This window comes from Eptatretus burgeri, chromosome 2 (genome assembly GCF_056783735.1).
Source record: "Eptatretus burgeri isolate ZD-2024b chromosome 2, Ebu_testis_v1, whole genome shotgun sequence".
NCBI classification, from domain to species: Eukaryota; Metazoa; Chordata; class Myxini; order Myxiniformes; family Myxinidae; genus Eptatretus; species Eptatretus burgeri.
The window spans coordinates 154,860,807-154,888,123 of record NC_140962.1 but is presented as its reverse complement, the minus strand read 5'-3'; the positions used below and the strand labels follow the sequence as shown (position 1 = coordinate 154,888,123).

General features: G+C 41.1%; 1 protein-coding gene across 5 annotated transcripts in view; it reads right to left on the bottom strand.

The window, feature by feature from the left end:
- Positions 1-27,317, bottom strand: part of LOC147033635 (NACHT, LRR and PYD domains-containing protein 3-like) — a 159,607-nt gene that overhangs the window by 99,099 nt on the left and 33,191 nt on the right. For all 5 annotated transcript variants that reach the window (XR_015055567.1, XR_015055566.1, XM_085871691.1 and 2 more), the window contains 4 exons: positions 22,869-24,540; positions 18,008-18,094; positions 5,056-5,136; positions 4,652-4,735 (listed from right to left, as the gene is read on the bottom strand). Coding sequence is in view for 3 of the 5 variants with exons in the window: in XM_085871691.1 (XP_085727817.1) it covers positions 4,652-4,735; positions 5,056-5,136; positions 18,008-18,094; positions 22,869-24,540 (1,924 nt within the window). In the remaining 2 variants the exon portion in view is untranslated. The remainder of the gene's footprint in view (positions 1-4,651; positions 4,736-5,055; positions 5,137-18,007; positions 18,095-22,868; positions 24,541-27,317) is intronic.

Below are 27,317 nucleotides of genomic sequence, written 5' to 3'. Positions count from 1 at the left end.
CTCGCTTTTCCCCCCTTTATAGCTTCCCTCCCTCCTCACTCTGTCCTCTCCTCTCTCCCTCCCTTCCCTCCGTCCTCTCCCCTCCCTTTCTTCCTTCCGTCCTCTCCCCTCCCTTTCTTCCCTTCATCCTCTCTCCCCCTCCCTCTTTCCTCCCTGCCTCCTCTCTCCCCCTCCCTCTTTCCTCCTTGCCTCCTCTCTCCCCATTCCCTCACTCCCTCACTCCTCACCTCTCTCTCTCTCTCTCTCTCTCTCTCTCTCTCTCTCTCTCTCTCTCTCTCTCTCTCTCTCTCTCTCTCTCTCTCTCTCTCTCTCTCTCTCTCTCTCTCTCTCTCTCTCTCTCTCTCTCTCTCTCCCTCTTTCTGATCCCGACCTCTCTTTCCCTCTCTGACCCCTCCCCTATCTCCCCCTTTCCTCTGCCCTCCCTCTCTCTTCACCCCTCTATCTCTCTTTCCCAAGCCTCCCTCCTGGTACCCCACCCTTCCCTCTCTGTTGAGGGGACTGGCATGTACGAATCAGATTCGGAGTGAGCTGACTGGTGGGATGCAAAGGTTGCTGCATGTAGGAGCATGCATGCATGCAAGCAGACCTTTGCCAGGAAGATTGAAAATACTCCCACCCCAGGTCTCAAAGTGTGTGTGTGTGTGTGTGTGTGTGTGTGTGTGTGTGTGTGTGTGTGTGTGTGTGTGTGTGTGTGTGTGTGTGTATGTACGTACATACGTGCAAGTTGCTGTTGTTGCCTGCTATATCTACGTGTGAGTGGGCTTCATCAGGAGGTGAAACAGAGACCTACCAGGTCTCAAAGTATCCACGTGTGTTTGTGTGTGTCATTGATTGGTATCTACTTATTTGGGTATCAGAAAGTGGAATGGAGTACTCTCAGGGTGGGCTCAAAGTATCCACCTTCATCATGATTCATGGACCAAGCTGTGAAGTTTTCTGTTCCCAAAGGTTTGTGCTCAAGGTTCTCTTGAGGATCATCACTGAGCCCCGGACAGCTTCCAATTGTAGTTTCTTTGTCGTAATATTCCCAGGGATGGTTTTTATATGTCTGTGAGGTTCTTTGTTATCATTCCTGCGGCTCCAACTGTCACTGGTACAACTTCAGCATTCTTCACCTTCAAGGATCTTTTCACTTCATTCTTGAGGTCTTAGTGTTTGGTCATTTTCTTGGTTTCTGCATCGTTTAGTCCAAAATCACTGGTATCAACACCTCAAGTAGCAATGCCTTCTTCTCTTTTTTGTACCTTATTATGATATCTGGTTGCAATACTTTGTTTTCGATGTTCCCGCTCGATGGGATCATTAGGTCGTACGTGAGCGGTATGTTTCCATATTTTCAGTCCATGTCCATTTTTTTTCAGTCCATGCTTTTGTTTCCTGTTCCTACGAATTTTCTGGAACTGGGATATCAAAGTTTTTGCAGATGTACCAGTGGATTACTTAACAAACACTGCTGTGTCGTTATATGTACAGTTGTTCTGACATGAGTTTTTTTTGTGTGTGTTCTGTCATTAAGCATCACATATCACTCTCTTTGCTGATGCCACCTCCACCCCTCACCTTTCTCTTCTCTTTTTTTTTTTTCCTCCATATATATATGTATATATATATATATATATATATATATATATATATATATATATATATATATATATATATATCTCTCTCTCTCTCTCTCTCTCTCTCTCTCTCTCTCTCTCTCTCTCTCACACACACACACACACACACACACACACACACACACACACACACCCTCCTCGCACCCCACCCTCCCGCCGTGTATAGCAACATTTTGTGAGGTGTCACTCTCCCCACCTCCCTCCCTTTCCTCGCTTTTCCCCCCTTTATAGCTTCCCCTCCCTCCTCACTCTGTCCTCTCCTCTCCCCTCCCTTCCCTCCGTCCTCTCCCCTCCCTTTCTTCCTTCCGTCCTCTCCCTCCCTTTCTTCCCTTCATCCTCTCTCCCCTCCCTCTTTCCTCCCTGCCTCCTCTCTCCCCTCCCTCTTTCCTCCTTGCCTCCTCTCTCCCCATTCCCTCACTCCATCCTCTCTCTCTCTCTCTCTCTCTCTCTCTCTCTCTCTCTCTCTCTCTCTCTCTCTCTCTCTCTCCCTTCACTCTCCCCCCTAATAACCCTATCAGTGAATCAACAGGTTGTATTTGCTAGAATATATATATATATATATATATATATATATATATATATATATATATATATATACACACATAGGATATTCAAGAGAGTCAGAGAGAATGTTGATGAAGATTAGGAATAGGACTGGGCCCAGAACACTGCCTTGGGTTCGACAGGGAGAGCAGATGAAAAGATTACGTTGAGAGACACATGTTGGCTGTGAGAGTAGAGGAAGTCAGTAACCCAAGAGTGGAGTTGGCATTGGACACCATCGGCAGAGAGTTTGAAGAGCAATGCAGGATGCCATACTGTATCAGAAGCTCGAGATATGTCCAGGGACGGCCCTGATCTCATGTTTGACATTGAGGGCCTCCGTGCATTGTTGGAACATTAGAATGAGCATGTCCAAGGTAGCATGCGTGACCTGGTGTGAATCGAAATTAATGATCTTAGAATGGAAAAGGAAGGGTTTCATGTCAACTGTGATGGAATCCATGACCTTGCTAATGATTGGAAGTAGGCTGACAGTTCTGTTGTTAAGGGGATACGTTTTTGCACGTTTTTACACCATGCATGCGGAGTGAAAAGCAGGGTGACGCAATTGGTTCACTTCTGTCTGTATTTCTGTTTACAAACATCATGTTATGATCGAGGAACAACTTGATTTCAATTGAATGTTATATATTGAACATAAATCGGAAAACGACCCTGTAGTTTCGGAGTACTTTGGCTCTGAATTTGTCCCGATCACGCATTTACAGAAGAGTGAGATCATGTTTTTACTCTGTCTGCCTGTCTGGGAGTGAAACAAAATAAAAAATCATTCCAAACAGTAAACTTTCTGTTTTTAAGGACGTCGTAAAGGATGCAAACAACAGGTGCGAAGAACTAATGTAACGTCTTAAATAAGGTGGTGTGAAAGACGCTGCCAAAGGTACTCCTGGGGGTTGGGAGGTGTAAAATCAGGACACATACAGTGGGAAAATGACGTATTGATGTAAAGAGGAACTCTACCACCAGAGCGGGGTTTAGGAATATCAAACTGGAGGAGCCAGTAGCCAGTGAGAGTAGAGGGAGGGGGAGAGAGATGCTAAATAGTGAAGGACATGCTGCAGAGGAAGGATTTTGTGAAACAGATGATGTCCAGACTGTCAGCAGTGTCTTGGATTGAAAGATCTGTCATGTTGGAGTGGAGGCCTCAAACTTTTTAGATCCACACAATGAGGGACATGTGAGGCTGTGTTTGGAGTATGTGAGACAGATGGGAGCCTGGGAGGAAGTGGGATGGAGGGGAAGATGGGAGGGGCATGAAGATGGGAGGGGCATGAAGATGGGAGGGGGGAGCTGAGAAGGGCAGAATGAGGGGGAATCTTAGAGAGGGAGGAATTGAGGGAGTGCATTGTGGGATCGCTTTAATGGGGAGGGTTGATGGCGAGCTTAGAGAGGGTGAGTTGAGAGGGGATGTAGAAAGGAGGGGGGGCATGAAGTGGAGGGATGCTGAAGAGGGGACACATACAGTAGACAGGGTGGGTTTGGAAGGACGCAGGCATGTAGGAGACTTTGGGGAGGGAACTGATGTGGAGTAGTTTGACATTGTAAAAAGCATGAAGGGAATTTGATTGTTGAGCACAGCCAACTATATTTAACATTCTGAAATAAAGATCAAGGAATGCATGGAGGCAATTTTGGTTGAAGGCACAAAGAAAGGTCCAGCTGGAGAAACCATAAGAGGGTTGACAGACCAAGCGCTTTGGTGAGTGACAGGTAGGAGGAGTAGGAGGAGTATGAGCAGTATGAGGAGGAGGAGGAGGAGTCGTAGGAGGTGAAATTTTAGGAGGGAAACGGAAAGACAAAACCTCAAAACTGAGATGACTTAGCTCGTGGCTATCCGAGGAGTAGGCCGAAGCTACACGAAAAACAAATTCAACAATATCGACCACAAGGGAGTACTAATTATCAGGGGAACATTTCGATGGAAATACAAATTGCACACAGGGAGGGATGAAATATAATAGAAAAACATGGCGTATCTGATTCAGAAAAGGTAACCTGGATTGAGGTGGGAAGAGCAACTGCAGATTCGACTTGCAGATGGAGCATCCCCAAACTGGGTGTCACATGCTTGGAACAAGATCACCCGTAGGGTGGCTACTCTGATAATAATAATTAAATAAATTGGTCACAATCAGAGAACTGATTAAAATTGAGGGTGTAAGAGAGGCATGTCAGTCAAAATGTCCTCGTGAGTCGAAGTTTCTGAGTTTTTCAAGGAAGGCAAATTTTCCCCAAACCCTCCCCTGGTTTATCATTCATCGTTATTCTTTCTGGATTCACTCCCAATGATCCCCATACACATGACTGGCTGTGCATTTCATTCCCCTCTCTGATCACAAGCAGAGCAAAACGTTCAATCGAAGGTCAATGATAGAGGTCAAGGTTCACCTGGAGAACGCCAGATTCACATTCAGGGATTATGACGTCAATATGTTTTTATTTGCACAAAACATCTCTGTCCCACTCACCTGAGGATTCGTAAGCTTGTTTGGAATTTCAGACCTTCCATTAAACCCTCCAGGCCCTCATCACGGATGGCATTCATACTCAAACTGATGGTAAAGGAGGGAAAGAGAGAAACTCTGAGGTTATCATTCTCTTTAGCAACATGGAGAATCTTTGTAATTCTTTCACCATTTTAATAATTATGTTTGTAAATCATATTATCACCATATAAATATGGGATTACAACCCAGTGCTTCTACATAAACAATTTTTAATTATACGAATACAAGAAATGTTGCAATTTCTTCCATTAAATCTCTAATTGTGTGAAGAATTGCGTTTATTTATAAACCCTGTAATGCAAATTCACCAATCCATATCCCATGAAAGAGAAAAACATAAACGTCAATAACAGTTCAGGACTCACTTAAGAACCTCTAAGTTGATGATGTTCTTCAGGTCCTTCAGGACAGGCTGAGATTTGGTGCTCAGGTTACATCTCTCTAACCTATAAAGAGATAAAACATCCAAGGAGTGAAACAAAGAACCATCAGTAGAAAGCTGTAGATAAACGAGTTATATCAGAAGGTTCTTTATTCCAAGTTAAGGGATGACAAAATAACCTGAAACATTTGAAGGTCACGTGGCCGATAAGAGTACAAACTCTTTTCCATGAGACATCGTCCTCGGGATCATGGAAACAGAAGATTGTACAGAGGAGAAATAAATAATGTATCTCAATGAACAGGTTTGAGTATTACGAACAAGTTGGGGGGGGGGGGCATTGGTGCGGGGTTCGTAAATTTTAGGTAAAGACAATGTAAAAACGTTTTTGGTAAATTGTAAAACATGGAGTGGAGTTCCTTATCTTGTTTCATCCGATCAAAGTTCCGGTCCAGAGTTGGCCACGTCAAGGTCGGATCCACAGCTGCGCTCCTTGAACATGAATCAAAATTGAGTTTCTTAGACCCCAAGAAGTACTAAAGCACCATTTTGAATTTTTTTATTCTTGCACTCTCAACCCTCCAAATTTCCAAACGGTATCATTTCCGAGCTGTATCTCGGAGCCGGTTGGGACTTTCGGAATGAAATTTTGCACCAATAATGTGAATTGAAAGAATGCAGGGTTGACCTCTTTTTAACGTTGACGTAATTTTAATGCCATGATCTAATATTATCGACCTTTTAACATTTTCACCATAACTCGAGTAAAGATTGTCTGATCGGAACAAAACTGCCCTCATTAGATAGCCGAGAGCAAGCTGCATTTACACCCCTTGGAGTATTAAACCACCATTTCGGTTTTCTCACTTTTTTCTGTCAAATTCCGAGCTGTATCTCATATTTAGCTTGGACTTTCAGAATGAAAATTTGCATCAATAATGGGAATAAAATGTTTGCATTGTTGTGATAATATTTTTGGCCTTGACCTATTTTTTAAAGTCATGACCGAATTATAGACGTAACATTTTTCATCATAACTCAACTAAGGTGTCTCCGATCGGAACAAAATTGCCCTTTCTAGATATCCAGAGGAAGGTGCATGTATGCTCAACTTACATCATACCCCTCCGAGTTAAAGGTCAAGGTCAAATGGCGGTCTGAAAAAAAGTGTTTTTTTTGTCATCACTCAATTTCACCAATGTGGAATCTCGAAGACCGCTTGGCCTTCCAAGATGTTCTTGCAATATAATAGCGTACCCGCACTGATGTTGTGCATCTGCCCTAGTCAATTTGCAGCAAGCAAAAATCATTTTTTCACCCATTTTTTGGTTATTTTTAGTCTATTTTTGGTATTTCAGTGCTACTTAAAAACTTTTTTCCCCAAAAATAGCAAAAAGATAGGTTTCCTTTCCTATTTTTTTATTACTCCAGTATTTTGGAGATTTCGGGTATTGCAGTGCTATATTTTCACTATTTTTTCCCCCACTTTATTTTTTCAAAATTTTATTGCTTTTTGTCACTTTTTTCCATACTTTGTTGTTTTACACCAGATATGCTGCTATTTTTTCACTATTTGTCTTCACTTTGTTTTTTTTTTACACCAAAGTGGTTGCTATTTTCTCTATTTTTGTTCAAAAACTGCCGATGTAAAATATTTTTTCTCCTATTTATTTCCTTTTTATGTTCAAAACTGGTTATTTAAAATCTATTTTTCACCAATTTTTCTATTTATTTTTGTACTAAAACTGGCTATTATAAATGTTTGTTTTTTTCTCCCATTTTCCCCTATTTTTGTTCCAAAACTCACTATAAAAAAAAAATTCTCCCTTTTTTCTCTCCAAAACTCACTAATATATTTCATATGGAATAAAATAGGAAAAATAATTTTTTTTTGTATATTTTTTTCTCCTTTTTTCCCCCAATTTTTTTTTGACGAGGGTGATATTTGATTCATGTGCTTGACCTGCTGTTTTCGGATTGTGACCTAATTAACAAAAAATTAACATTTGGTCATAACTTGAATACTTTTCGTCCGATTTTCATGATGTTGAGTTTTATGGATTTATGGATAGATTGTTGATGCGGACACATTTTCTAAACGTTGAAGGTCACGGCCATATAGTGGCCTGAAAAAAAACATATGGCCATCACTGGATCATGGGCCAAGGGTAAGTTGTGGGCGATCACCATTGGTCAGCATCCTTGGTCGGGGGAGGCTTACCCTTTGCGATCACTTTGTGATTGCAGATACTGTATCTAATTGTGTGTGTGTTATACCATCACCCAAACAGCGATGACAGCACCTACATCTCCCTCTCTGTCTCTCTCTGTCTCTCTCTTTCTCTCTCTCTATCTCTCAGAAAGAATAGGCAAACTTTTAATCACTCATACCAACTCTCTCTTCTTCATTTGTGGTGATTTCAATTGTCCCTATGCAACTTGGCTGTGTGTTGGTACCTCTTTCATCAGCCATAGTGCTTCAACAAAGGACTTTTGTGACTCCATGTGACGGACTAAATATGTAAACTTTCCAACGTGGATTGCTCCCAATGGCACATCCTCCCTTCTGTACTTGGTAATGACAAACTCCCTCGCACATGTCTCCTGCTCTTCCTCTGTTCAAATTCATTGATTTGATTATATGCTTGTGAGAGTCAAACTCAATCTGGCTATAAATCAGAGAGCTGCCTCAATGCAATTCGACAATTCACTCAGGCAGAGTGGCAAGGACTGCAATCAGTCACCACTCTTCCAGACTGGTCTCCCATATCTACTGTCCCTGATGTTAACCCAGCCAGGGAATTCGTACAGAAATCTACCCTCTTTGATGCACAAATTCATCCCATCTCGTCTTTAGATATCCTAACCTTTTTCCCACCAATGGTACACTGAATCATGTGGTAAGGCAGTTGCTCTGAAACAACTTGCCTTCTCTTTCTGGAATGCCTGGTGTTGGCTTAATGGTCAAGGTGGTGGGCTTTGGATTCTAGGGTCCTGAGTTCAATTCCAGCTCAGCTGTTGAATTCATACCAGGTGTGGTTAACTCGGCCTATCATCCTTCCGAGGTCGGCAAAATGAGTGGCAGTATGTGGTATCCTGTGTCGGAGTGGCAACCTGTCCAGGATTGTACCCAATAGCCAAGGAGACTGCTTAAGCAGCACCAACGCTCTGCACAGAGTATGATCCAAATCTCCTCCTCCTCCTCCTCTCCTGGAATGCAAATCTGACTGAAGGCAATCTCAGTACATTACAAAAAGCTCCGAACAAGTGTGTGTCCACTCTCAGGGGAGAAAGAAAACATCTGTGCAACCTCAAGAATGAACTTTCAAACTTGTCTTCCTCCACTCAAACCTGGTGGCACCTTGTAAAAAGGGAGCACAAAAGCTCAGACTACCTCAACGCTAATCTATCCCTTGATACCTTACAAAATATATATGATGTGTTTCTTCTGCTTTATAAAGGAAGTAATTTTGCAATTAAAAGTCCAAATCTTCTTCTGCTTCTTCTTCTTCTTTCGGATTAGCCATGACGTCACCCAGGAGTTGACTGCCATACAGGTATTGTCTGCAGGCTGCAGGTATGGCACGATTGAACTCAAACGGCGAATAATTTTCGATTTTCCACAAATATGCTGAGTTGATGCGTCCTTGGTGGTTGGACAGTAATACAAATTGAGAGGTTTCATTCTACACCAATGGTCAAAATACCATAAGTTTGACAAAAATTGGATGAGATTTGTCCGATATACCTGAATGTGGATCGGGCAGAGAAAATATTAGTTTTTGTCCTCGGAACATTTTTGCAGAGGACTGTTATGAAACAACAGAGATGGCTATATCATGTGGTTATCCACCACAATTGAGAGAGGATGTCATCCCCACAATTAAATGAAAGAAACAGCCATCGCTTGAAACTGTAACACCATCTCTACCCAACCACCAGCACATGTCCAAGGGTGATATGAGTGGTGAATCAAACACCTGTCTTGGCTTGCCGGCAACCGATATCACTTTGTCACGACTCACCTTGATGGTGGGACATGGCACAGATACGACAGAGCACAGAAATGGTATGGACATGGCACGACACGATGGTGGGATATGGCATGGGCATGGCATGACCACAGACATGACAGTGGGATATGGCACAGACATACGGTGAGACATGGACACGACGTTGGGACATGGCACAACACAGCCACACACACAAATGGCGTCCCGGGAAATTATGAAATGAGACGATGCCGTAACATACAGGACACCTGGTCAGCCTGCGATGGTGGGACAAAGCATTCATCTCCCATTTTGTCAGAAGTGTCCGAGTGTGCCAGGGCAGTGTCCGTGTTGTGTTATTGGCTGAGATTATTACCTCTGCCATCGAAGGTGGAAGGAGGTTATGTTTACACCCCTGTCTGCCTGTCTGTTTGTTTGTTTGTCAATCGCCTACAGGTCACAATTCCAAACTGATTGCCATGAAACTTTACCGAGTTGTAGAGGTAGTCTCAACTGAGAAGCCGATTGATTTTGAGGTCAAAGGTCATCTTGAGGTGAAATTTCTAAAATCATTTTTCGTCTGATTGACTTGAAGGTTGAACAGGATTTGCATATTGCATCGCTGAATTGGAAAACCAACTATTTGAGGTCGAAAGGTCAAAGGTCAACTCAAGGTCAAACTTCTAAAATCATCAATTAAAATCTATATAGCATATTTGATATATAGCATATAGCCAAAAACGATATATAGCATATTTCACAAATGTATTAGGCCCAATATGTTCTCGTGGATCAGACATTACGTGGCAGAGGTATGCGCTCCACGAGTGCCCTTCTAGTTATCGGCTGAGAACGAATATCGGCTGAGATTATTTTTTTTTAAATCATTGCGGAAGTTCGAGTTCAGAGTCTCTTCCTTTTCTTTATCTGAAATGAAGAGCTTAGTTTGTGTTTGGAGTATGGGGATTCTAAGATTATCCGAGCAACAAAGTTGAATGAAAGACCAAAGTAATTTTGGGTTATTTACAAGACTGGTTCCAATGACATGGTTGATGTAATTACACAGTGTTTGGTGAACAGATATAGTAACCTTGTTGCGATGTTGATGGAAAGTATACCAAGATCGCCTGTATAGGTACTTCAATGCTTTCCCATAAATCCTGTCCCTCTTTCGCACTTGGTATTTTAAACCGTTTGAGCTCCAGGGAAGATGATGTTTACCCTCACTCATCTTGGAGGGAATATTCTCAACCATGAAAGTACTGAATTTTTTTTAAATGATTATCCAGTTTCAATCAACTGTATTTGTGTCTTGATTTGATTGAATGAACTCAGTTATAAATCTTGAAGTAAGACCTTTCAATGCTTGTAAATCAGATTTATCAAACCAATAAAACTTTATTGGTAACTTGTTGGTTGGTGTTAATTTACCATTACTGTTGAAAGTGATAATGTTATGATTGTTGATGAGATTCACGTTTGCACAATGTGAGACTAATGCTTCAGTCACATTTGGCTCGGCGGCCGTAGGGTCTAAAAAAAATCTACGGCCACGAGCAATTATAGGGCGGCCGCAGTATTTCCACAGTCACACAATGTAGCAGTCACATATGTCTTTATTTTTTGGGTAGCCGCATGGGGTATTTAGAAATTGGGGAGACCGAAAACGTGGCGGTGCCGTAGGTCTTTGATTTGATGTCGCACGGTGACCTTAGGGCGTCCCTGCGGCGGCCATAGAATTTTCAAGGTAGCCTCAAGGTGCCCGCAAGGCGACCGCAGGGGGCCCCTAAGGCGAACGTGGAAATGGTGCGGCCGCCGTAATTTTTTGTGGGTTGGCAAAATTCATTTTTCATTGATAAGAGCTTACGGAAAACACACGAATAACGCAAGCCCACCGTACGCCCTATGCACGGTCGACGTGTAACACATCTATGTCATGGCTACGGCTTGTCGAATTGCTACAGCCAACCTAGAAATGAAAAAAGTTATAACTCCGCGCTTTAATTCCACGGAGACCCCTACGGCCTGTAAAAGATAGCGATACGGCGTAGGGCCACCCTGAGGCCACCTCAGAAATTCTGCGCCACCGCACGTTTCTGTCAATTTGGGGGGGGGGGGGTACGGCCGCCGTATCCAAGCCGTAGAGCAAATGTGACTCATGCTTAACACAGGGGTACAAATTCAAAATCTTTAACCAATCAGAAGAGGGTTATGAACCAAGTTCCCAAGGTGTACACTTGTATCACAATTAGGTAAAGCTGACCAGTTTGGTCTCTCCAGTCAAAACTGGCCCATCATCACATGACCTCTGAATATTGACTGACACAGAGAATGTCTTCCACAACAAACGAGTTTCTCTACTTCACAAGTTCATTCCATACCTCATTCAACATTTCTCTCCGGCAACTCAAGCCAAGGACATGGATGTGAGTGGTGAGGTCATCACAATAAAACAATTCACAATCAAACCCTCTGTCTCAACAACTTTTGGTTTTTGATCCAAACGTGAAGCTCATGGAAGAGCAAGGTCAACTCTTTGGTGATTGGATTTTAGGTGTATATAAGAAGTAATAATTAATTGGTAAGCAAACGAGAGAGGAGGGAAAGATGGACAGTAACCTGCAAATGGTTGGTTTAAGTGGGGTTAGTGGTGGTGATGAACATCATGGGTCGGGGTGGGGATGGCAAGAGATGGTGGGGAACGACCTTATTGAAGTCCTGGAGAGAAGAGTGGGATTGAAGGGCCACAGGAAGACTGTTACACATACGGGAGGGAAGAGGAACAAAAGAGTTGAGGTGTGCAGTGAGTCTGGATTTGTGGGGCTTAACCAGGAAGGAGTGATTGTAAGATCATATGTGTCACGGTGAAGATGTGGAGGGTTAGACGGTTAAGAGAGGGGTTTGTACCAGAGGTGAGTGTGTCTATTATTTGCAACCCAAAACGTTGAGTGGAATAGGAACATGACAAAAATTATGGGATTTATAACATGCAAAAAGAGGACATTTAATAATCAGGACAGAAGGGTCTGAATAGTTCCTATCTCAATCGAATTGACTGACTCACCGACTCACTGATATTAAAGGTCGGTACCTTCCGGGTGATGGAGAAAGATGAAATTTTGCGTGCCGATGTATATCGAAGTGGATACTTCGGAAAAATCATACACCCATCAGAAAACATCCGTTAATGAAAATATAAATAAATGAAAAATTAAATGCAGGTGAGCGACTCGAGACGATGGGGAAGCACGTTAATGTTGTGTGCCGATGGTCATCAAAGCCGATACACTGGGGGGGGGGGGGGGGAAATCACAGAACCATTGGAAAGCATCTGTGAATGAAAATATAAAAACATGAAAATGAATGAATGAAAAGTCAAATGCAGGTGAGTGACCCGAGACAATGGGGGAAGCACGATTGTTTATTGCTTACGATGTTTAAGCATATTCCACTCGTAAAATAATAAAACTGATACTTTCTAACTTTTTCAAGGTTCCACATTTATTCTACAAATTACTCTTTTTATTAAATTTCAGAAAACCAAACAGACTTTTTATGGACTTTGTAATCAGGATCGATGACATCCTTTGAGAACAAGAAATACAAAACACGAGGCTTGTCCTTTCTCAGGATAAATAAGTGGAACATTTATTTATATAATTAATATATGGTTACAGAATATCCCATTGAGACATTTACCTTTACAAAACCTTGCACAATAAAATTATTACAATTACATCATTAATTTAATTAACAAGAGCTCAAGTGAGCACAATATATGCCCGAACAAGAAGGTATATACAGAATTGTGCTACTACCTGGAAAACAGCATCCTGGTTGCCATGGCAACCACTTTAGATGATGAACGTATGTCACGACACACCGTCTCCACAGTCTGTGCCTATGTACCAAATATGAAACGTGAGAGTTGAAAATTTTGGGAGTTAGAGTGCGGACAGGAACGGACGGATGGACAGACAGACAGACAGACAGACAGATGGACGGACGGACGACTGGTATCACATAATATGCCTCGATATATATCGGTCGTATAATAATTAACAAGAGCTCAAGTGAGCACAATATACACCCGAACAAGAAGGTATATACAGAATTGTGCTACTACCTGGAAAACAGCATCCTGGTTGCCATGGCAACCACTTTAGATGATGAACGTATGTCGCGACACACCGTCTCCACAGTCTGTACCTATGTACCAAATATGAAACGTGAGAGTTGAAAATTTTGGGAGTTAGAGTGCGGACAGGAACGGACGGATGGACAGACAGACAGACAGACAGATGGACGGACGGATGGACGACTGGTATCACATAATATGCCTCGATATATATCGGTCGTATAATAATTAACAAGAGCTCAAGTGAGCACAATATACACCCGAACAAGAAGGTATATACAGAATTGTGCTATTACATGGAAAACAGCATCCTGGTTGCCATGGAAACCACTTTAGATGACAAACGTATGTCGCAACACACCGTCTCCACAGTCTGTACCTATGTACCAAATATGAAACGTGAAAGTTGAAAACTTTGGGAGTTAGAGTGCAGACAGGAACGGACGGACGGACAGACAGACAGACGGACAGACGGACGACCGGTATCACATAATACGTATATATATATATATATATATATATATATATATATATATATATATATATATATATATATATATATATATATATATATATATATATATCGGCCATATAAAAAGGAAAACGTTGATTGTCAAACATCCCAATGACCAATACACAGGTACTGAAATCACTGTCACCTGAATAATCGCAGAGAGTATGGTAGCAATCTCAATGTAGGGATGATGCGGACAAATATGTTGGTCCCATCCACTATACACAAAACTAAAGTTGGAGTATCTTCTCTAAAATGTTGCTTAGACTACATAGGAGAGACTACCTTGTCTGTTCAACTGTTTGTCTAGACAGGGATCACTTTTCAGTACTTTAGACCATATGCAAAAGCGAAAACAAAAGCAAAAAACCGAGATCGGTCAAAACAGGCAAATCTTTTTCTCTTTCATAATAATAACAACAAGTAGTGGCACATTTGAAGTACACCGTCCCTGTGCCAAATAAACAAATAACAAATCCTCCAGCTGCATCGCTGGGTGCCTTAGGCAGCTGGCGATGCCACCTTGCAGCACATGGAGTTGGAATTGGGAGGGAGTGGTGTACAATAATTGATTGATTAATTCATTATTTGCATAATTAAAATAAATAAATAATAATAACAGAATAATTCACCACTGTTTCATACGAATCTGCAACTTTTTCAAAATTAAGCAATTAATCAAAAATGAATAATTAATCGATTAATTGATTAATCAGTAGATCAAAAGTACTCTTTATAGCCAAATCACTTGGTCACTGTCATGCCCAAATATCAGCTTCTTAGCTCAAAAGCTTGAGATATTGCCAGGATGAGAAATAAAATAAATAAGTAATGAATAAATCGATAATAATTAAGTAATTAATTAATTGATTGATTAATCAAGAAATAAAAAAATATCCTTTTTGCCAAATCACATCTTCATTTTTGTCACCAAATTTCATCTTCCTAGCTCAAAGGATGGCTGAGATATCACCTGACCAAACAAACAAGACAAGCAGTCATAGACTGGTACTTCCGAAATCGTCAACTTGACCTCTGACCTTGTCTAATAAAAGCTGTCTCTAGAGAAGGTAGCGACGCAAACCAGAAGTTTCTACGATGATTCTGTACCAAACCATCAAAAATCGAATGTTTGACCTCACTGTGACCTTGACCTTTGACTGATTTTGACCAAAATCTAATCAGCGCTAGCCATCACCCTCCTGAATCACGTGGTGTAATTTGACATTGGTAGCGTCTTCCGTTCTCGAGTTATCATGCCTACAAATAAACACACAAACACAAACAAACACACAAACAGATGACGGAAGTCATCAATATCCTTACGAAATCTTGAGATTTCGTAAGTAACAAGCAGTCATAGACTGGTACTTACGAAATCGTCAACTTGACCTCTGACCTTGTCTAATAAAAGCTGTCTCTAGAGAAGGTAGCGACGCAAACCAGAAGTTTCTACGATGATTCTGAACCAAACCATCAAAAATCGAATGTTTGACCTCACTGTGACCTTGACCTTTGACCGATTTTGACCAAAATCTAATCAGCACGAGCCATCAAGCTCCTGAATCACGGGGTGTAATTTGACATTGGTAGCTTCTTCCGTTCTCGAGTTATCGTGCCGACAAACAAACACACAAAAACACAAACACACACACAAACAAACAAACACACAAACAGAGGACGGAAGTCATCAATATACTTACGAAATCTTTAGATTTCTTAAGTAAAAACAAACAAACAAGACAAGCAGTCATAGACTGGTACTTTCGAAATCATCAACTTGACCTCTGACCTTGTCTAATAAAAGCTATCTCTTGAGAAGGTAGCGAAGCAAACCAGGAGTTTCTACGATGATTCTGTACCAAACCATCAAAAATCGAATGTTAGACCTCACTATGACCTTGACCTTTGACCGATTTTGACCAAAATCTAATCAGCACTAGCCATCACCCTCCTGAATCATGTGTTGTAATTTGACATGGGTAGCTTCTTCCGTTCTCGAGTTATCGTGCTTATAAACAAACACACACAAACAAACACACAAACAGATGACGGAAGTCAAGATTTCGCAAGTAAAAACGGAGTGGAAACCGAGTACTCCCTTCCTTCGGCACTTGGCGATGGCGTCATGCATCGCCTGGATATGGAATTGGGAAGGAGCAGTGCACAACAACAATAAAAACAATAATCATAGATTGCAGACCCTCACCAAGATATGTTTTGTGTGGTGTTTGTGTAATTTTGTGGAGTGTATTTTGTGTGGTGTTTGTGGACTGGAGTATTAATTAATTCATAATAGACATAATTAGAACTACCACTTTATAACTGCTAGCAATGATGACCGGGCACCAAGGCATCCTGCTTTGATGCAACTCCGCTTTGATCGGAAACCTGACCCTGACCCATGACATTCATTATTATTATTCAATTTAATGCAGGATGGAATTAAGATAAATTAAATTCAAATCAAATGGAAGATTCATAGGTACAGTCCTGCATTTGAGTAATCAGACGGAACCCATTCAAGCAAAAAGCAGAGATGAAGTCATCAGGAGGAACCTGGATAGGATTTGAGTCAGCTATTACTCCTCTACCCTCAAACCCATCCAGGTGCTGCCAAGTGAGCCTTTAAAGAAAAAAGAAAAAGAAAAAAAGAACCAAGATTCAAAAAAAATCAAATAATTCTGCTTGCCAGACGATGCGTTTAATCAGATTGAAATTCAAAACATATATTCCTCATCACTATTAGATCATAATTGTGAAGTCTCACATTAATCTATGAAGTGGTTCAAGAGAAATATTTTTTTTTTAAGATTTTCATTCAATCCAATATGGCTGCCAGACCATGTGTCTTATTAATTATTTGTGAACACCCTGGTATCCTCAAGGCTTGGGGAACATGTAGGTGAAGTTTCCCCTCGATCTGTGAAGCTATTCTGGGAAGGATTTTTAAAGGTCAATTCTTCAAATAAAAAACATCATAGCTGCCAAACCATGTGACCTATGACATCATAGGTGGAGAACTTTTCATTCCTCATGGATAGGCGATCATACCTGTAAAGTTTCACATCGATCTGTTCAACAGTTTCAGAGAAGAAGATTTTTGAATGCTTTTATGTAAAAAAAAAAAAAAAGGCTGCCAAACTACACGACTGATGATGTTATCAATTCCCCCCCCCCCCCCCCGTACAATTAAGCCCGGGATGACCTTGAAAATTTTTCATACTGATCGGATAAAATGTTCGACGTATGCAATTATGACGTCATAACAAAGCCACCTATGACATCATCAAAACAAATCACACATATTTCCCTTGGAGAGTACCATACTTGACATGTGCCAAGTTTCAATTTTTTCCATGGGGCAGTTTCAGAGATCCAAATTATTTCCTTTTCATTACATGGCTGCCACACCACATGACCTATGATGTCATAATCTATATATTACTAAAACTCTCATCTTGTATGTATGTATGAATGTATGTATGTTCCCGAAATACAGCCACCTAATTCACCATTCTCCTGCGGTGTGCAGTATCAAGTCTCATTCAAATCGAGCAAAGAAAAAAATTATTAAAAAATCAATTCCCGATTCAGTCAAGTTCTCTTCGGGAGAATTTGATCAATGCAAACAACCTCAGCGGTATAATTTGCTGGAGCTATCTTTTTTTTTTTTTTTTTTATCAACCACTGTCAACGGGAACCCGTTCCACCTAGTTATCATTAAAACATTCTACATGAGGCTTCACACATATGGTGAAAAATCGTGTCAATAGGAGAAGCGGAATGTGGACAGATGTATGGACAGACGGACAACCTGAAAAAATAATGCCTCCAGCGACTTCGTCAGCCGAATCATAAAAATGCAAAAGGATGTGGGAATGTTGATCCAAAAAGTATGTAAACAAGGTAGGGATGGTAACAAGAAAAGATCATGTGAAACCATCCCTACATCGTGTGTGTGTGTGTGTGTGTGTGTGTGTGTGTGTGTGTGTGTGTGTGTGTGTGTGTGTGTGTGTGTGTGTGTGTGTGTGTGTGTGTGTGTGTGTGTGTGTGTGTGTGTGTGTTAGCCATAACTTTGTCTTTTATAGGGATAACTGTTATTGAAAGAAAGATGAAGGGATGATTATTCCAAGAAAGATCTTCTATTTTTTTCCCCCTCAAAGAGGTTCCGCCCCCTTGCCCTTCTACCGAGTTGACGTCCCTTTGCTCACTTGAAGTATGTTTACATCAGTCCTCACCTGAGTTATCCATACACAGGAACTCACCTAAATGATACACAGGTACTCACCCGAGTACTTTCAGTCGTCTTGGATTGTTCACCAGCGACTTCATCAGAATCTCCAAACCTTCATCACCAATCGACTGCCCATTAAATCTTTAGACAGAGGAGGGAGAGAGTGAGCTGTGACTGTAGATTGGGACAGAATTAAAATGTACAAAAGGGATTCTTCTTTGTCTTTCATACGCATCACATTAGCTACAAGGAAATCATCATTTTAGAACAGGGCAGCTGTACCACTGAAGCATATTCGAGCCCAAGCTAGACAGTTTAGAGATGTGTGAGAGCCTATAAAAAGCTTTAATACAAAACACAAGGGAATTCTCATCCTTGGGAGGAAAATCGAACTCAACTTCATGTTGAATCATGACATGTACCCATGATTCACTTCTACTTCCTTCAAATTCAGAACAAGGCTGCAGGTAGAATGATTGGCTGCGAGTGCAGCTGTGCCACTGATGCAATGCCCTCTATGGTTTCGCCTCCACCAACTAATGGTGGCAGAGGAATGCCAGATTTGCATCCATCAATCACCATGCCTGTGAAACACCAGTGATAGTTTATAGCTGCATCAGGATTCGAACCCAAGCTAGACAGCTTCGAGGAGAGTGTGCATACCTCTGTGCCATCCTGTCAACCCATGTTTCACTCATACATGGTTTGTATTGCTCATACAGGTTTATTATTTTTTTGGTTACAGTTGAAGATTGTGGAGGAGATAGAACACAGAGTGGACCAGGACATAACAGAACAAAAAGAACAGAGGAAGGGAAGGGGTGTGTGTGTGTGTGTGTGTGTGGGGGGGGGGCAGATAGGAAGAATGTGAGCAGAGGGATGACAAAAGGGTACAATCACAGAAGTTGAAGGAAGTCATTAGTTTCCTCGGCATTAAGCTGAGCAAGGTGTGAGGTGAGAGCGCCAATCCAGAGGAGAGGGCAGTACTTCATCAAGCTGTGGATGAAGTCCTTGTAGGTAGATTAAAGTTCAGGTGTGCCAAGGAAAGACTTTCCACAACGGAGGACGCCCAGTCAGCGACTGACTTTGGAGGCCAACTTAGATATGTGGTTTGCCATATTAAGATCGTAGCTGATAGTGAGACCCAAAACGTTGAAAGGCTGAACTTCGTCAAGAGGATTGCTAAATAAGTAAATGAGAGGGTTCACCAGATGGTTTGTCAGGATTGAAAGACTTATTCCAAGTGATTGACCAGGATGTGATTCTATCAAAGTCTGCAGATAGGGTATAGGCTGCTGTATGTCTATGTGAAGGTCGAGGGATGTTAAGTCAGAGGGCGAAGTCATCAGCAAAGAGATAACAAGGATTTTCCAGAGAGAGAGAGAGATTGTTGATGAAGATTAGGATGCCACAAGCAGATTTTTGGAGAGCAAGGTGGGGTATCAGAGTGCATCAAATTATCGAAATGTGTCGAGAGTTGGCCCTGATCTCATGTCTGAGATGGAGGGCATCCATCTATTGTTAGGAGAGCAGAATCAGCATCTCCAGGGTGGAGAGAGTTGGATGGGCATCAGACTAATGGTCTGAAATATCACCGTTGAAGAAAAGAAAGGATTTAATTTCAACTGCAATGATTGACTCCAGAACTTTGCTTATATTTGAAAGTAAACAACTGGGCCTGAAAAAAGAGGATCTCTTTATAACCTTTTGTACAAGGCAGTGATGTTGACTACATTGCACATATACGAAAGGTTATCTCAATCAACTCATTGCCTGAATAAAGCAGAAAGCTCATATCCAGGGGTGGGGGGAGGGGGGCAGCTTTTCAAAATATGAGTGCTGATCGACTCTGAGCTCATGTCTTTTGCACTTCACAAATGATTGAGCATTCCAACAACAGACTCATAGAAGCTGAATCTGTTTCAGTAGACCTGTAAAGGGTCATATGCTTGTCCAACAAAAGGATAATCATCACTGCATTGCATAAACTTGATGCAAAAATCAAATGCAGGATGATGCATAAGGGAGCGACAAAATGGAGATGAGAAGAAATGGCAACGAGGAAGGTGGCCAAGCAGAGAGAGGGATTACAGAGATGTTGCTCCCTTGAAGGTCCAACTCCAACTGCTGTCTGCATGTGCGGTCATGGCCCTCGTTATCTCTGGGAACACTTTTGTGGAGCGTGGATGGTCCCTCTCATTGGCCACCTGCTGGTGAGTGGCGCCTTTGTTCAGGCCATCCCACTCTGTGGGGGGAACCCTCAAAAGAAAAGTGGTCTGCCCTCAACCAGGATCGACAGCCAAATTTGCCACCATAGTTTGTGGTTCGCTGGCCAAATAGTTTCCTTAATGTCCATTTACTTTCTAAGTGTGCTTTCTGTGTGTCTTTGCATCCACAAATCCTCCACCTGGTCTCACCTGTTACAGCACGTTATCAAGATACTCATACCTTATCTTTCTCTGTAATGGAAGCTCACTGCCTCCACAGTGCATGTTTGACATTATGACTTACCTCAAGACAAATAGCTGATACAAGGGTAAATCTAACATATTCAAACACATGTCAGACAATCTAGTGATGGATTCCCACTACCCTTCTGCATAACACTATTTTTACCCTTTGAACCCTAGCAGCCATTTTACCGGCTGCGATTCAAACCTCCAGAGCCCCTAGTGACCATTTAACTGGCTGCTATTCATCCTCCACATAAACGAGCGGCCCAAATTTCTTCAGGGAGCCCAGGATGGAAGAGCCGAAAGTCCAAGGAGCTCAGGATTCAAAGCAATGTAGGTACAGGAGGAAGGTTGCTTTGCATTTACTATTATTACCCCGTGCATGTGAAGCACAAAGCGGAGTTAAGCAATTGGTTCACTCCTCTGTCTACATACGTCGGTCTATGATCGAGGAACTATTTAATTTCAATTGAATTATATATTTCAAACACTGCAGAACACAAATCGGAACACAAACCTGTAGCTTAGCAGTACTTTGGCTCTAAGATTGGCAAATTGAACGGAATCTCATCCCAATCGCGAATGCACACAGAGGAGTAAGGTAATTGTTACTTGGCGAAATTTTTTTTGTTTTACACTCTGCCTGTCTGACAGTCAAACACAATTGAAAATTATTTCAAACAGGCCACATACTGTTTTTTAGGGACGTCATAAAGGCCAACCAACCGTTACGAAGAACGAATTTGACATGTTGAATAAAGTGGTGTAAAAGACCACTGCGGTAATCATTGTACACATTGTTTCAACAATCAACAGCGGTAAACTTCTGAAAAAAGTTTGTTTGTTTTCTACAACCTTCAAAGTTTTTATTTTATTAGCCCCTGTTGGACTTGGTCAAAAACAAGGGGCTTATTTATGGATTTGGTGTCGATTTTCGTGTACGCGCGTGCGTGCGTCCGCAATCACATATCGGACATCGACCGATTTTATTCAACCTTGGCACAAAGACATCAAATGATGGTATAACATATGCATGTCTTCTTTTTTTCGACATCAGATTCAAGATAGCCGACTGGCGGCCATATTAGTTGTAAAAAAAAAAAAAAAAAAAACTTCGGTGTCAAACACGCCCTCAAACATTTCTCGGACATGCATCTAACGATCTGGTTCAAACTTGGGAGACAGATAAAAATGATGGCTTATCCATGTAGGTCATTTTTTCCAAGATGGATCCAAGATCAGATCCAACATGGTTGACTGGAGGACATTTTAGTTGGAACAAAACCCGATGTTGAACAGGTCGTCAACCATTTCTCAGACATGCATTAACCGACGTTGTTCAAACTTGGCATAGAGATAAGGGATAATGGCTTACATGTGCACATCATTTCTTTTCGAGATCAGATCCATGTAATGATGGCCGACCGGCGGCCATTTTGTTACTTAAATGTGTTCCCAACCATTTCTCCGACATGCATAGTCCGATTTTAGTTCAAACTTGGCACAAGCACAGCACATAATGGCAAAAAAAAAACTTGCCACCACTTTTAATTTGTGATCTGATCAAAGAGGGCTGGCAGGTATACTGGCGGCCATTTAAGTTGTAAAAACCTGATGTTGAACATATCCTCAACCATTTCTCGGACAAGCAGTAACCGATGTTGTTCAAACTTAGCTCACAGATAAAGAATGAGGCCTTACATATGCATGTCATTTTGTTTCTAGAGAAGATCCAAAAAGGCCGATTGGCAGCAATTTTAGCTGTAAAACACCCGGATGTCGAACACGTCCTCAACCATTTCTCGTACGTGCATTTACCGATGTTGTTCAAACTTGGCAAACCGATAGCAAATGATGGCTTAAATAAGCACGTCATTTTTTTCGACATCAGATCCAAGATGGCCAAGTAGCGGCCATTTTTGTTCAAAAAAAAGATATGTTGAAGACATCATCAACCATTTCTCGGACATGCAATTACCGATGTTGTTTAAACCCAACGTACAGATAGTGAATGATGGCTAACACACGCACGTCTTTTTAAAAATTTTTTTTGCAAAATCAGATCCAAGATGGCTGACTGGCGGTCATTTTGTTAATTAAATGTCCCCCAACCATTTCTCAGATATGATTGGTCCGATTTTATTCAAACTTGGCAGAAGCACAGTACATCATGGTATACATGTGCTCCTCGCTTTATTTTGTGATCTGATCAAAGATGGCTGACTGGTAGACTGGCGGCCATTGTAGTTGTACATAATTAGGGGCTAGCTCTTTAACTCCATACAGCAAAATTACTAAAAGAACAAGGGCTATGACATTTTATGACTTATGGCAGCTTAGGGCCGTCACTTGGTATAGGGAAATGATGATAGCACAGGGAAACGTGGGTTTTAAAGAGTGAAACTCATATGGTGATTAGGAGAAGGCACAGTTTGATAGATACAAGAGCAAAAATGACTCACACAAGCTTTTCGCACAGAGGGAAGGCTGGAGCGAGGATCTTCATTATTTGTTTGTGATCCATTGGACCGAGTTTGACACTCCACAAGCCCACGGGTTTGTTTGCTGCTTGAAGAGCATAAACCACGACTGTGCAATACAATGGAGAGGTCATGTTCTGTGTGAGTTTTTCAAACTTAACATTGTTCATCATTGTTTTGGTAAATTCCACATCCTGGAGCTCGTACACGCAGTGGAAACAATTCAGGTCTTTGTGTTTGTGCTCTTTGAGCCAGGAATGGATTTTATCTTTTGGTTTTGTTGACAATTTGAAATGTTTCCCAAGGGTAGCTCTCGGTTTATGAGCAAGCAAGCCGGAGAGGAACTGCTGAACAATCTGAAACCGATCATCATCTTTCTTCTTGGACGTCACGAACACTTCATCCACAGACTCTATACATTGAGGCAAGAGGAAGTAGAGTGCTGCAAAAAACTCCTGCACAGTCAGGTGGAAGAATTCATAATGGCAAACACTTTCAACTTCCGTCTTCAGGAAAACCTCAGAGAGAAATGCTGGAGGGATGTTTGTTATGCCGTCACTCTTCAAATCTTCATCACTGAACAAGATCTTTCTTTCTTTCACTCCATGAAATGCCAAACCACAGAGACTAATAAGTGAACCTGTTGAGCTGGTGATGGATTCCCCTCCATGGTGCTTCAAATGTAAGTGAAGGTAAAGAGAGAAAAGTTCAGTCATTGTTTTGGGTCCAGGGTCATGTGTGCTCCCTTCATTGCAATCAAAGTACCTGCTGAGACAGGTTGCAGTGATCCAGCAAAAAACTGGATTAAAACAAAGAGATGATAAAACCTCATTTTCTGATAGATGCTGGAGAACCTGATTTGCTTTATCCTCATCCAAGTAAAACTTCTGAAAATATTCCTCAGTTTTCTCACGAGAGAAACCCACGATCTCAACCATACAAGTACATTTGGGATCATAATCTACATATTGGAGCCATTGTAGACCCATGAGTCTTGTGGTCACCAGTAGAGTTCCACGACTCAGAAGAGTGCTCTGTAAAAGTCCTGCGATGATGGATCCGACCTTGCGTGCTTCTTGTGCAGATTTACAAACATTGTCAAAATCTAGAGGATGTTTCAGCTCATCCAGAGCATCAAGAACCAGGAGGACCCGGAAAGCATTTTCCATCAAATCATCAACAACCTCCTTCAGGGAGGGATGCTCATTCAAAAGAATTGTCCTCAGAGTGGTTTCAGTTGATATGTGGTTCAAGTTTCTACATTTCAATAAAATTACAAAATCAAACTTGCTTTTGATCTTTCCATCCCCACCTGCCCAATCAACAACTAGCTTTTTGCAAAGCATGCTTTTTCCTATCCCAGGACCACCGAACATCAGCACCTTGTTCACGTGCAACACCCAAGGCTCCTTTTGCTGAAACAAGTCCTCCATGGTGAATCGATCTTCATCAGCATTCTTGAGATTGTACTTTCTGTTCGGTTTCATCATCTCATGCTCTTGCAATTCAATTTCAATTTCTGGTTTGCTCTTCACAATCACAGGTTCCACAAACCGATCCTCTAATCTCGTACCCTCTCCTATTGTGACGTTGTAGTCCCTCATTATCCTGAAGTTTTTCAACAACTCCTCCTTCAACTCTTCTTGAGCTTTCCCTGTTCAGGAAGAAAATATAACAATGTCAGAATGAGTCAGAAAACTTTGTTTCATACAAAATGTGATCTTGTACTGTACATTTGAAATCGATCCACATTGTACAACATTCATGTGTACCCAACCATGGATACCCCAGATGTTAAGCATCGTGAAACACATTTAGAGAAATGGATGTACAACAAACTCACAGAAGGTGCAACGGGACTGGAAGAGACCCCAAAATCGAGCCCAGCGTGTTTTCGAGGAAATGTTCTGTGTTTCGATGAGTCAATGCCTAGCTGATTGATGTAATCATTAGGTTATCTTTTACAGATCACTTTGTCATAGAGAATTAGTCCACTTCGACCTGAGAGATTGGAGACGTGTAAAGTCATGTGCAGAACACTTTACTCCATGTACTGTTTATTCGCTAATGAATGGGTGAATATTGTACTGAGAGTTAATTAAGAGTGCGGTCCACAATTGTGCTTCTGTGTAGGGGGATGCTGTTGTTCTGCTGATGGAGTGTGTATGTTGGAAAAGAACTCAATTTCCACAAGTTGGATCAGCATGCAAACGGAGAATCATTAATTTCGTATATACAGAGGAAGAACATTCAATGATTCACTGAAACCTTCAAATGGACTTCACTGAAACAGAAACCCGAAGCAATTCCTCTTATACACAATTTGACATTCCAAAGAATGGGAGGGCGAGACATTTGGCAACTCAACTACAAGATGAGCTGATAAGCATTAGGAAAAATTACTTAAAAATGCAATAAGTGTCCACTTTGGGTGGAGGGAGAGAATGACACAATCATGGCAAAAGTTGCACTGTTATCAACCAGGTCACCCTGTTTCTATGCATTGAGAAAGACCTTTTTTCATAGTAAGATATTCCTTTTATCAATATGTAGGTCAAAAGACTCTTGGGAAAAGGGAAACATTACTGACAGCCAATTCGACTATCGTACAAAAATTAGATTTATAAAGTACCAGCAACAATTATAATTGAGACGACATGAATATAATTATTTTTTCTTCCACAAGTGAAACCTGCACGTTATGGCAGGAATTTGGAATTTGACAAAAGTGCTGGTGATACACTTACTCTTTGTGTAAATATACTGTGGGATATGAGTAGCACATGACAATCTGACTCGATTCATCCCAGTTTCACTTTCATCGAAAGCAGGGTCACCTTCACGTACCCAAAAGACCATTTAATTACTGAACTATATAATGTCATGGTCTTTAATGACAACGCAGACCCTGTGCTATGTTCTTGAATGTTATTCAATAACCTTAAAGATCACTTCATCAAACTAGATGACATTCATAGAATAGATACCCTGCACAGACTTGAGAAGAACTTGGCGTGAGCCAACTCTGGTTATTTTTTAAGGATCTTTTCTCTTTGATCCAATATGGCTGTCAGATCACGTGACCGATTAAATCATCTTTATCAAACCATATTTTCCATGGGTAGTTGATCAATTAGTTAAATTTTGCATTGATCAGTTAAGTGGTTTCTCCAACAAAGATTTTCAAAGATTATCCCTTTTATCCAATATGGATGCCAGACCACGTGACACATGGTCATTTTTATGGAAATTCTGTTGAAATTTCAAGTCAATCGGATGAAAATTGAGGATTTCAGAAATTTAGCCTGCGCTGAACTTTTGGCCACTGTTGACCTCAAAAATAGTTGGAGATTGAATTCAGTGACCTGATATGCAAATCCTCTTCAATTTTCAAGTCAATCGGATGGAAATTGAGGATTTTAGAAATTTGAGAAAGTTGTTAACCTTTGACCTATGATGACTCATTGACCTTTTGAACTCAAAAATAAATAGGATTCTGTCGGATCACCAACTCCACCATTTTAAGTTTCGTGAAGATCAGTTTAACATTGTGACCTGTTGGAAATTACAGGTGAGCGGACAGACAAATGAAAAATCACTCATCAAGCAACACTTGGAAAAACAGAACAAAGTAGAACAGCACTCGGTAAAGGGCATAACTCCGCCAGGCTGAACAGTTTACGTTTTGTATCCCGCTGATTGTCTGGATCTGAACCAAAATCTAATGAAATGCATTTGTTCTTTGCAATGGGACTCGCTCCAAAATAATTGGTGGTTGAATTAATTGACCTGATATGCAAATCCTGTTCAAAAACTTCAAGTCAATTGGATGAAAATTGACAATTTTAGAAATTTTGGCCTTTGTTGACCTTTCGGCAACTGTTGACCTCAAAAATAGTTGGTGATTGAATTCAGTGACCTGCTATGCAAATCCTCTTCAATTTTCAAGTCAATCAGATGGAAATTGACAATTTAAAAAATTTGGCCATGTTGACCTTTTTGGCCTATGTTGACCTCAAAAATAATAGGTGGTTGAATTCAGTGACCGGATATACAAATGCTCTTCGATTTTCAAGTCAATCAGATGTAAATTGACAATTTTAGAAAATCGGCCATGTTGACCTTTTGGTCTCTGTTGACCTCAAAAATAATAGGTGGTTCAATTCAGTGACCTGATATTTAAATGCTCTTCAAATTTCAAGTCAATGGAATGAAAATTGACCATTTTAGAAATTCAGCCTATGTTGACCTTTTGGTCTATATTGACCTCAAAAATAATAGTTGGTTGACTCCCTACCTGATGTGTTCTTTGATCATGATACCTGATGTTATAGTAGCACTACCTGATGTGCAAATTCAAATTTGAAGTCCATCGGATGGAAATTGAGCATTTTAGAAATTCGACGAAGGTGTTGACCTTTGGCCTATGAT